This window comes from Pygoscelis adeliae, unplaced genomic scaffold (genome assembly GCF_000699105.1).
Source record: "Pygoscelis adeliae isolate BGI_AS28 unplaced genomic scaffold, ASM69910v1 Scaffold178, whole genome shotgun sequence".
NCBI lineage: Eukaryota > Metazoa > Chordata > Aves > Sphenisciformes > Spheniscidae > Pygoscelis > Pygoscelis adeliae.
Window position 1 is genome coordinate 2,718,447 of NW_008825323.1, and position 12,758 is coordinate 2,731,204.

Below are 12,758 nucleotides of genomic sequence, written 5' to 3' on the forward strand. Positions count from 1 at the left end.
AAACAACACAAATGTCACATCAAGATTCTTGGACACTGTAAATAATTTCCTATGTAAACCAGACTTTTGTTGATCAGGATTCAGGAAAGTGTCTTATTTCACTTAGCCGTGCCTTTCATTAACATACTTCTTTAAAAACTTCTTGCCTGCATGAAGTTAGATATTCATTCAAGAATCTGTGATAAATTTCAAAGTTTTCATCACCGCTATTATTTTTTTTAAGCTCCTACCTATAACGTCACCATCTTAAAGCCAAAGAGAAAAGAAGACTAGAAAAATATAAGCCACAAGTAGACAAGAGAACTTAAATCCCACACAAAGAAAAAAAAAAATTAACAGTGGGCTGCATAAAATAGCAGCAGCCATATGCTTTCAACCGTATCTTGCCGCAGAAGGGTTAAAATGCATTCAGAACCAAATGCATTTTTAAATAACCAAGCTGCTCCTGGGCACAAACACATATACTGGCTTGCTGCAAACAAACCGACGTACCTGCAGAGACGCGGGGGCAGTCCGGCAGCATGGACTCCACCGAAGTGTCCAGGGGCTCGGAGCTGGACACCCAGTTGCAGCAGTTCTGTAAGAGCAGGCAGGCAATTTTCAGGTAAGCCGAAAACTCAGGGCAAAAATAAATACAGACTTTGTAAGCAAGGACAACGATCACACCGAAACAGCCAAACTAATTTACACAGCAGTCCCAACAAGGGACTGGATGGTAAACTACACTAGTTTATTCACACTAACTGGTGATGAAATACTGTAGTTTCATTCTAAATAAGCAAAAAGAGTAAGACCACAATTCAGGAGATTTGTAATGTGCTTAAATAGCACAAAATGCTACTTTGAGTGCCAGCGGACTAAAGTAGGTGCTTGGACCAACCGGTGCCTGAATTACCCGCTGCACATTTTAAGCTTTTCCTTTCTGTAGTTGTTAAATAGGCGTTGATATAAATACTGAGGCTGCCCGCTTGCCAACATTAAGAAATCAGAATTTTTCAGGGTGTTTTGATGGAGTACGCTGTGGAAAGGATGGTTGTCAAATCACAAAACAACAGATTATAACTGACTGAAAGCCATCAAGATAGCAGATTAATATTCAAATAATTGGAAATATAGCTGAGACAAATTGGGCATGAACATTTAAAAATGCAAATACTCGCCTTTGGGGAATTATGTTCAGGAAGCGTTTACATTTACCTTTCATTCCTGAACCTCTGAGTAGGATGAATTCACCATGAATTTTTTAAGTGTTTTACTCCAAATGCTATCTATTCAGAGAAGTCTATGAATTAAACAATAATTATTACTTTTAAATTAACAATAATTATTTTTAATAAATTAATTGAATAATTATTATCAGTATTAAATAATACGCTTTTAATAAAATATGCTGAAACTACACCAAATCTACTGAATTGAAGATCTAATTATAAAGCAACTACACTTTTAATAGGATTGCCAGCTGAACTACGAGATCTACATGGCTTCCCTTACTACAAATCTTGAGTTTTCCCTCTCTGAAAACCTGATTAACTTCATTAAGGGGGAAAGAAAAAAAACCTGGCACAACTTTTTGGAAAGACCCAATGAATTTTCAGACAGATTTCTAAAAAATCATCCCATCAATCATGATTGTAAAAATGGCCGATTGCTATTCTGGTAAACAAGCATGTATTGTGTATTTGTAGATGCTTGCTGCCCTAGTTGTGCACCATGGAGTCCGTCCTCACTGTGGAAAGATCCTTGACTGGTAGATCAAGTGTCTTATTGTATTTCCTTAATTCATTCTGTCTGGAAGAAGATGTCAGCTGTGTTGCAGTGAGGAGAGAATTTCAAAGGCTTCAGTCCCCACCAATAAAGGGCGAGGAATGGCTTTTGAATAGATTTGTCAAGGCAACCCTACTGTTCTGGGACCAGGGAGAGCAGGAGCAACATAAAGGAAGGGTTGCTGTATGAGATTAGAAAGTGAAGTTCACAAAGCATGGCAGATTTTTGTAAGAAACAGTAGATCAATGAAACTATTGAACTTGATGGAAAAAAAAAAAGAAAACAAACACACTACCCAGTAATGTAACTTTTTCAGTAAAAAATGGTTAAAATGGAAGTATTTCACAAAGGCTTTAAGATTTAAAGTAGTAAAGCATTATACATTTTACAATTTGCATGTATAATTTTAATTAACAGCTGAATGTGAAATTGCAAATGTAAGATGGTAGAAATTATAAAAGAAGTAGAATTTTTATGAAGTATTACATTCATTTGAAATAAGTAAAATTAATATTAACTACTGATAGAACACTACATCAGAGAGCTGGAGATAATACAGAAGATTAGCACACAATTAACCAGCTTTTATATACAATGTGACACTTGCCTGTAAGAAATAAGTATTCTCGAAAGCAGTGTCAAGATATGTAAATGGATGATTTGTTTTATCATTCATCACAGCTCCTAATAAATTCAAAAATCATGACTTCTATAGGTACTAAAAATAGGCCACCAATGATACAGGAGAGTTAGCTCCAATGAAGAATTACTTTTTTAACAATTCATTCTTTCAATGACAGCAATTAGCCCTACAGACAGGCAGCGATTAGGTGTATATTTTAATTATTATTCATTTTACCAGTAGCCTTAAACCTGATTAAAGTAAGAGATATCCAGGTGATATACTAGTCTTAATACCACTCAGCCACACTTCACATATGTAAAATACTTCTTTCTTATAGGAGATTTTCAATGCTAATGTAAGTTATGACACTCCATCCACTTTTTAGGCCATTAATCATTTAACTTATTCTTTAAGATCTACTTTCTGCAAATGAAATTAAAGGTAATGCACTTGTCTTATTCAGACTAAATGCTTAAAGAAAAATGGAGTTGTCAGATTCAAATTACAGGATTTAAAATTTCAGTTTTACTACATAACATATATTTTAAGGTTTTGATTTCCCATAAAGAAAATGGGGATTTTTCTGACAGAGCCTGTAGGGGTTACCATTCTTTATATTTTTAACATTTAAGTCAGAGCTGTCAGACTGCATCCCAGGTGATTCTCTATTCCCATCAGTCACGGCTTATAAAACTGTAAGGTTAAGTCGGGAATAGGCAGTCTATACACAAAGTTTCACTAAATCCAGAAGAAAAAGTCAAGTCTAACAAAAAGTTCAGGACGCAACTAGCTTAAAGTTGCCACATGCACCTATTGTTTTAGCGTTCTGCAACGGGAACGTAGCAAACATGGACATGAGCCTGATCTGGCGAAGAAGACACATAAACGGAAGTTTTGTTGGTCTCACTTTAAAAAACATGATTTTTAAAATCTCAGCGACCCCATACTTAAGTATTAATTGAATAACGAATGCATGGGATCATCCTTCACCCAAGGGTGGAACTTGGTGCTTGCTGGCCATGAACCAACACCAGACCATCTTGGACCAACTAGCTGTTGGTAGGTTGTACAGTAGCAAAAACTCCGACTTTTCATCAGAAAACCTCAGAGCACTTCAGAAGTAATTACATCTCATAAAACTGCTGAGAGAAACGATTTTTTGCCAGTTGTGCAAATCATCAAACTGAGTCATGAAGAGCTTAAAGGGGCTTTTCCACCACCGCCAGATCAAGCCAGGAGCGCTGGGTGCGCCCAGAACTTTGTTCCAGATATCCGGCAGTGTGTGGGCTGACTTGGTATATCTGTCTATATTGCTGAGCAGCAGGAAGAAACACTGAACTTGATTCTTATTATTTTGACTGCTATCTTTGAAGTTCAGAAATGGCTTTAATCTGGGTTATTTTAGGGGCTGGTATCGGCACACAATTTCCCCGGTCCTGTAACGTGCTGTCTTTCATACCCTAAAGAAATGGAAGAGGTCAGCAGACAAAGACATGTTTATAGAGCCATATACAGATGTACATACTGCAACTCTTTAAAAAAGCCGGCCTCACCTCTCGCATCCACTCTCGAATAGTTTTCCCAACTTCTTGATGCCACACATTGTGAACAGAGTCTGTCAACGCCACAGCAGTTACCTTATTCTTTACTTCTGCCTCTCGTTGAATCATCTGTTAAAAAATATTGGCTTTAAGTTCTTTCTTTCTGTTGAATAGAGTCTGCTTAGTCACAGATAATGATCTTAAATTAAAAAAGAAAGAGCAATACAAGTTCAATACTTCACTTCACTTGTTTTAAAGTTTATACAAATCCTAACAGCTCCAGAAACACAGAAAGACCTAATATTTTTGATAAAAGAAATAATACTAACTTTTAACTGACTGAACTATTCAGTCCTATTATTTTCCATGTGGCTTGACAATTCTAGGATTAAAGGTATCATAGTGAAAAAATGGAAGATTCCCTGAGGACACCTTTTACAAGCTTCTCCAAGTTCCTATTTCTGTGCTTCAGGGAAGCTGGTACCCGTGGTTCACTGTAAGCTACTCATGACTATCATCTACTAATTTTCAGTAGATTGCTGTAGTTTTTCTGATGTACAATCTTACTTTGACTTGTATGGGTTTTTTTCTTTTCTATCCAATTTAGCTACCTTGCACTCCCACCATGGTCCCAAAATTCTTTGTGGTCTCTCTTATCATATGCTCACCCAGCTAACACTGGAGCCTCTCAACATTTTTAGGATATTAAAGAGCCTCTGTTGTTGCAGATGACAGTATGACTAAATAATATTAGTTCTAAAACCAATTAAATGATTGCTGCAAATAACACGAGCGAATCGACAAAGGTGCTGTGGAATTCAGCACTGCTCTGCAAGATAAAAGGGACTGGGAAAGAATAGTTTGATATCAAAGAGAGACAAAAAGGTTTTAATCTCCTGACACGAGTGACCCTAATTTGTAACACTGGATCAAAGAAAGTATAATGAATTATACTTATAAAACCAGCATTTCGCAACTAGTGTCTTTATCACCCTGTACGCCGCACTAAAGTTAATGTTTTTTTTCAGCTTCCTTTTGTATAAATGGCAACATACACAACATTTCCAAAACCAGGCATTCTTTGTTCATGCTCTGGTAACTGCGTATCAGCATACAGGCTGCACCTCCAAAAACTCTGCTCTGAAAGGGAATTTTACAATGGGGATGTGAATTATGCTTTGCGTCAGAGACTTCAAAATAAACACCTCGATCCAGATTTGTGATACAAAAGTAGCATTTATCCATACCTTATGCAAACTACCTCCTAGTTTCTTCAGAATATTACACGTGTAAACCCTTTTGACCAAACACTCTTATTTCCAGTTCTCCATAACTGCAGTATGATATTCTGAATTATCGCGTCTTGCCCTTTTTTTTTGTTTACAATATGTATACTTCAAAATCAGTGTAATTGAAGTAATATTCTAAGAGAAAAATATTCACCACTATTGGCCAGGTAATGCCAACGCAGAGCAGAGCTCCCCGTTACAGGTAAAATCAGGTGCCCACCTTCCCCAGTACTCTGTCTTTGGTAATGTCAGTATTACATGACTCAGGAATTCAGCTGAGCTTAGAACATCTTGGGCAAGTGCGTACGAAGAAACTCTTAAAAGTAATCTTTCTTCATGTGAAACCTTTCCATACATACCGTTTTTTTCATCATTTACCCTCCTGTGGGGCACATTTAATATCTAGAATTTTTGGAGGATGCGACATAACAGGTATGTGCGTGGGGGACAAAATCACACATTTAGGACAAAATAGCATCTATTGTAAGAGGGTGAGCTTCTTTCGGCTGTAACACGATACTGACATTTTCAGCCAAACACCCGATACTGAGCACTAAATTTCACTGTAAATACGAAGATGGCAAAACTCCCTCCGTTATGAAACTGTATGTAAGAACAGTGAATCCCTCAGGACGATCTTCAGGCCACTGCAGGAACCACCAGTGATTCTGCTAAGCTGGGGATGAAACACCTGAGCTCCAGAGGAAGGTGGAGCATCAAAACAAAGGTTTTTATTGACGTTACAATCCCCCTCCCCAAACCTGTATGGACATCTCAAGCACCGACAAGTGCTTTGTCTCTCAAAGGGCTGAGTCACTCAGACCTTCGACCAGCTTGGTTAAAAAAGGACTCATTATGAATATCTCATCTGCAATATTCTGTTCTTCACTCTCCTCTCCTCTCCAAGTTCTTTACAATTACACAGGCCCCAAATGTGGTTCACATCTGCCAAACAACTGAAAATATTGGTTTTTAGACTGCAGCTTTACTGTCCCCTTTATCAGGCAAGGCTATGTGCATGAGACGATCACCAAAGAGATGACCCTTTGATTGCAGGGGAAAGCCAGGGTGCTTTTGGGAGGGCCGTGGCTAGTCCTTTCTCTTACCAGCCGTGACAATGACCCAACTGCTTTACCTTTACATAACAGGTAAGGTATGTTCCTGTTACGTAGGAACATCACCCTCCTTCTCTAAACAGGACAGCATCTGCAGAAAGACCTTCTGCTGAAGGCACTGCCAGGTTGTCAGGAGCTTGTGTTCCCAGGCTTCTCCTAAACCCAGCACCACATGCAGCGTGGTTAGGGGACTGGACCCTCCGTTCCACATAAAAGCCAGAAGAGTGGTTCAGAAATCCTACCAGAAAAAAAGTTCTCTGAAAGAGACGGTATCTAAAAACAAGACCTGTAAGCCACACACCCCCAGCTCGCACTAAATCTGCTGTATATTGGATAAGTTTTAGAAACATGCCATACGTACTAATATCCCTGTACTAGTGCTATGCATTCCAGCACGCATTTGGCTGCACCGCCTTGCACAAAATGCTGTCATTTAAACGGGCAAAGGAGCAAAAATATCATTGTCCTTGAAGCGCACGTACCTAGCAATTACTTGGAGTTATTACATGCTGGGGGAAGCTTAAAATCGTCACCAGCTCATTGTGTTCCAGCATGACTTCCTCCATGAAGGGCTGGTCTTCAGAAGCACTGCTAATGACCAGCAAGGGGAAAAAAATATGCTCTGCTGTGGAAAAGCAGTCTTTTCTCAAGCTATTGTGTCCCACATTTCTGTTTCAAAAACTAGCCACCCAGTTCATCTAGGAACATCACCTTTTCCTTCAAATCACAAGGAAATACAGATGTGCAGTTCCCTTCTCCCTTTTTAGACCTCAGTCAGGTTTGCTATTCTCAGTTTCCCTACGCACATGGAAGAACTGGCAGCCATCGATCACCATCTCTTCCTACTCCTTCTCCACATGGTACACACAGTCTTTGCTTTTCGGATCACATGTGACATGGGGAATAACATGCAATACCCAACATGCTGCTGGTGCTTGCTGCTCAGCTTTGTGAACGCCTGCAGAATGGTATTCTCTTCACAAAGATCAGCAAAGAGACCGAGGCTGACAATGTGAGCTTTTTTGATAACAACTCAGCCACAGTGCTGGGGTCAGGAGAAGGGCTCATGGATATAGCAGCAAAGAGGGATCGAAGGGATTAACTGAGCTTCAGTTACAGATCTCTCCACGTCCAGTCCAGAAGAAATAAGTTTTGGTAGGCACCCATGCCCTCATGAGCCAACTTGGAAAGAAAATAGACAAAACCAATACATGAAGTGGAGAAAGGATCAAGGCTATAACCTTCACTTAAACAAGAAGTCTAACGCATCCCTCTTTAAGTGACACAGAAATGTCACAACAGAGCATGTCAAAGCCAGGACACTGAGCTTCTACCACAACAGCTCAAGTTCTCTGCTACAACAGGACATTAACTGATAATAATAACCAAGGAGAACAGACCCAAGCGACCCCATACTTAAGTATTAATTGAATAACGAATGCATGGGATCATCCTTCACCCAAGGGTGGAACTTGGTGCTTGCTGGCCATGAACCAACACCAGACCATCTTGGACCAACTAGCTGTTGGTAGGTTGTACAGTAGCAAAAACTCCGACTTTTCATCAGAAAACCTCAGAGCACTTCAGAAGTAATTACATCTCATAAAACTGCTGAGAGAAACGATTTTTTGCCAGTTGTGCAAATCATCAAACTGAGTCATGAAGAGCTTAAAGGGGCTTTTCCACCACCGCCAGATCAAGCCAGGAGCGCTGGGTGCGCCCAGAACTTTGTTCCAGATATCCGGCAGTGTGTGGGCTGACTTGGTATATCTGTCTATATTGCTGAGCAGCAGGAAGAAACACTGAACTTGATTCTTATTATTTTGACTGCTATCTTTGAAGTTCAGAAATGGCTTTAATCTGGGTTATTTTAGGGGCTGGTATCGGCACACAATTTCCCCGGTCCTGTAACGTGCTGTCTTTCATACCCTAAAGAAATGGAAGAGGTCAGCAGACAAAGACATGTTTATAGAGCCATATACAGATGTACATACTGCAACTCTTTAAAAAAGCCGGCCTCACCTCTCGCATCCACTCTCGAATAGTTTTCCCAACTTCTTGATGCCACACATTGTGAACAGAGTCTGTCAACGCCACAGCAGTTACCTTATTCTTTACTTCTGCCTCTCGTTGAATCATCTGTTAAAAAATATTGGCTTTAAGTTCTTTCTTTCTGTTGAATAGAGTCTGCTTAGTCACAGATAATGATCTTAAATTAAAAAAGAAAGAGCAATACAAGTTCAATACTTCACTTCACTTGTTTTAAAGTTTATACAAATCCTAACAGCTCCAGAAACACAGAAAGACCTAATATTTTTGATAAAAGAAATAATACTAACTTTTAACTGACTGAACTATTCAGTCCTATTATTTTCCATGTGGCTTGACAATTCTAGGATTAAAGGTATCATAGTGAAAAAATGGAAGATTCCCTGAGGACACCTTTTACAAGCTTCTCCAAGTTCCTATTTCTGTGCTTCAGGGAAGCTGGTACCCGTGGTTCACTGTAAGCTACTCATGACTATCATCTACTAATTTTCAGTAGATTGCTGTAGTTTTTCTGATGTACAATCTTACTTTGACTTGTATGGGTTTTTTTCTTTTCTATCCAATTTAGCTACCTTGCACTCCCACCATGGTCCCAAAATTCTTTGTGGTCTCTCTTATCATATGCTCACCCAGCTAACACTGGAGCCTCTCAACATTTTTAGGATATTAAAGAGCCTCTGTTGTTGCAGATGACAGTATGACTAAATAATATTAGTTCTAAAACCAATTAAATGATTGCTGCAAATAACACGAGCGAATCGACAAAGGTGCTGTGGAATTCAGCACTGCTCTGCAAGATAAAAGGGACTGGGAAAGAATAGTTTGATATCAAAGAGAGACAAAAAGGTTTTAATCTCCTGACACGAGTGACCCTAATTTGTAACACTGGATCAAAGAAAGTATAATGAATTATACTTATAAAACCAGCATTTCGCAACTAGTGTCTTTATCACCCTGTACGCCGCACTAAAGTTAATGTTTTTTTTCAGCTTCCTTTTGTATAAATGGCAACATACACAACATTTCCAAAACCAGGCATTCTTTGTTCATGCTCTGGTAACTGCGTATCAGCATACAGGCTGCACCTCCAAAAACTCTGCTCTGAAAGGGAATTTTACAATGGGGACGTGAATTACGTTTTGCGTCAGAGACTTCAAAATAAACACCTCGATCCAGATTTGTGATACAAAAGTAGCATTTATCCATACCTTATGCAAACTACCTCCTAGTTTCTTCAAAATATTACACGTGTAAACCCTTTTGACCAAACACTCTTATTTCCAGTTCTCCATAACTGCAGTATGATATTCTGAATTATCGCATCTTGCCCTTTTTTTTGTTTACAATATGTATACTTCAAAATCAGTGTAATTGAAGTAATATTCTAAGAGAAAAATATTCACCACTATTGGCCAGGTAATGCCAACGCAGAGCAGAGCTCCCCGTTACAGGTAAAATCAGGTGCCCACCTTCCCCAGTACTCTGTCTTTGGTAATGTCAGTATTACATGACTCAGGAATTCAGCTGAGCTTAGAACATCTTGGGCAAGTGCGTACGAAGAAACTCTTAAAAGTAATCTTTCTTCATGTGAAACCTTTCCATACATACCGTTTTTTTCATCATTTACCCTCCTGTGGGGCACATTTAATATCTAGAATTTTTGGAGGATGCGACATAACAGGTATGTGCGTGGGGGACAAAATCACACATTTAGGACAAAATAGCATCTATTGTAAGAGGGTGAGCTTCTTTCGGCTGTAACACGATACTGACATTTTCAGCCAAACACCCGATACTGAGCACTAAATTTCACTGTAAATACGAAGATGGCAAAACTCCCTCCGTTATGAAACTGTATGTAAGAACAGTGAATCCCTCAGGACGATCTTCAGGCCACTGCAGGAACCACCAGTGATTCTGCTAAGCTGGGGATGAAACACCTGAGCTCCAGAGGAAGGTGGAGCATCAAAACAAAGGTTTTTATTGACGTTACAATCCCCCTCCCCAAACCTGTATGGACATCTCAAGCACCGACAAGTGCTTTGTCTCTCAAAGGGCTGAAAAAAAAAGGACTCATTATGAATATCTCATCTGCAATATTCTGTTCTTCACTCTCCTCTCCTCTCCAAGTTCTTTACAATTACACAGGCCCCAAATGTGGTTCACATCTGCCAAACAACTGAAAATATTGGTTTTTAGACTGCAGCTTTACTGTCCCCTTTATCAGGCAGGGCTATGTGCATGAGACGATCACCGAAGAGATGACCCTTTGATTGCAGGGGAAAGCCAGGGTGCTTTTGGGAGGGCCGTGGCTAGTCCTTTCTCTTACCAGCCGTGACAATGACCCAACTGCTTTACCTTTACATAACAGGTAAGGTATGTTCCTGTTACGTAGGAACATCACCCTCCTTCTCTAAACAGGACAGCATCTGCAGAAAGACCTTCTGCTGAAGGCACTGCCAGGTTGTCAGGAGCTTGTGTTCCCAGGCTTCTCCTAAACCCAGCACCACATGCAGCGTGGTTAGGGGACTGGACCCTCCGTTCCACATAAAAGCCAGAAGAGTGGTTCAGAAATCCTACCAGAAAAAAAGTTCTCTGAAAGAGACGGTATCTAAAAACAAGACCTGTAAGCCACACACCCCCAGCTCGCACTAAATCTGCTGTATATTGGATAAGTTTTAGAAACATGCCATACGTACTAATATCCCTGTACTAGTGCTATGCATTCCAGCACGCATTTGGCTGCACCGCCTTGCACAAAATGCTGTCATTTAAACGGGCAAAGGAGCAAAAATATCATTGTCCTTGAAGCGCACGTACCTAGCAATTACTTGGAGTTATTACATGCTGGGGGAAGCTTAAAATCGTCACCAGCTCATTGTGTTCCAGCATGACTTCCTCCATGAAGGGCTGGTCTTCAGAAGCACTGCTAATGACCAGCAAGGGGAAAAAAATATGCTCTGCTGTGGAAAAGCAGTCTTTTCTCAAGCTATTGTGTCCCACATTTCTGTTTCAAAAACTAGCCACCCAGTTCATCTAGGAACATCACCTTTTCCTTCAAATCACAAGGAAATACAGATGTGCAGTTCCCTTCTCCCTTTTTAGACCTCAGTCAGGTTTGCTATTCTCAGTTTCCCTACGCACATGGAAGAACTGGCAGCCATCGATCACCATCTCTTCCTACTCCTTCTCCACATGGTACACACAGTCTTTGCTTTTCGGATCACATGTGACATGGGGAATAACATGCAATACCCAACATGCTGCTGGTGCTTGCTGCTCAGCTTTGTGAACGCCTGCAGAATGGTATTCTCTTCACAAAGATCAGCAAAGAGACCGAGGCTGACAATGTGAGCTTTTTTGATAACAACTCAGCCACAGTGCTGGGGTCAGGAGAAGGGCTCATGGATATAGCAGCAAAGAGGGATCGAAGGGATTAACTGAGCTTCAGTTACAGATCTCTCCACGTCCAGTCCAGAAGAAATAAGTTTTGGTAGGCACCCATGCCCTTATGAGCCAACTTGGAAAGAAAACAGACAAAAACAATACATGAAGTGGAGAAAGGATCAAGGCTATAACCTTCACTTAAACAAGAAGTCTAACGTATCCCTCTTTAAGTGACACAGAAATGTCACAACAGAGCATGTCAAAGCCAGGACACTGAGCTTCTACCACAACAGCTCAAGTTCTCTGCTACAACAGGACTTTAACTGATAATAATAACCAAGAAGAACAGACCCAAGCAGCAGACTCTCTTATCAGGGATGACAATTTATCCTGCAAGAAGATGCAAGAAGCCTATGTGATTTTGGCCACAGAAGCTTCAATACTCAGTAAATGCTTCAGATTCAATGGATTGATAGCTCACAGTTAAAACATATTTATCTTTTCTAAAAATAGTTTTGAATTCACACAAATTTTAAAAATTAAGTGAGCAGAATAAAATCGTTAGAGTAAAATATATATATATTTTATATACATATATGAATATCTAAATATATATAGATATATTCAACACAAATGTAGCACCCAGCTGCCATTCAAATTTGATACAACTACAGAGTTGTACCAAATTCCAAGGGAAGGATGCTATGGGATGCATGATTTACACTTCCCAGGACTAGTTTTATTCCATGCGGCCAGTACAGTCTTTTAAAGTGGACATGCTAAAAATGGAAGATATTTAATAGACCACAGACTATTTACAATACTACAAATTATGGTTTTTTTTTTCAGGATAATGGTGTTTTTTACTAAAGCAACAACTGCAGACAAAGACCTAAGGATTTCGTCTAAAGTTCATTTTATGCCTTATGCTCTTTGTACATCAGTAAATTCCATAGACAGGAAGTTTTCACAGCCTGGGAATTAC

At 39.7% G+C, this 12,758-nt stretch overlaps 1 protein-coding gene across 1 annotated transcript in view; it reads right to left on the reverse strand.

Annotated features, from left to right (window-relative positions):
* The window catches only part of FAM172A (family with sequence similarity 172, member A), a 258,727-nt gene that overhangs the window by 72,377 nt on the left and 173,592 nt on the right, over positions 1-12,758 (reverse strand). Inside the window, exons 8-9 of the mRNA XM_009330306.1 lie at positions 8,360-8,476; positions 493-577 (exon numbers count right to left, since the gene is read on the reverse strand). Of these exons, the coding sequence (XP_009328581.1) occupies positions 493-577; positions 8,360-8,476 (202 nt within the window). The remainder of the gene's footprint in view (positions 1-492; positions 578-8,359; positions 8,477-12,758) is intronic.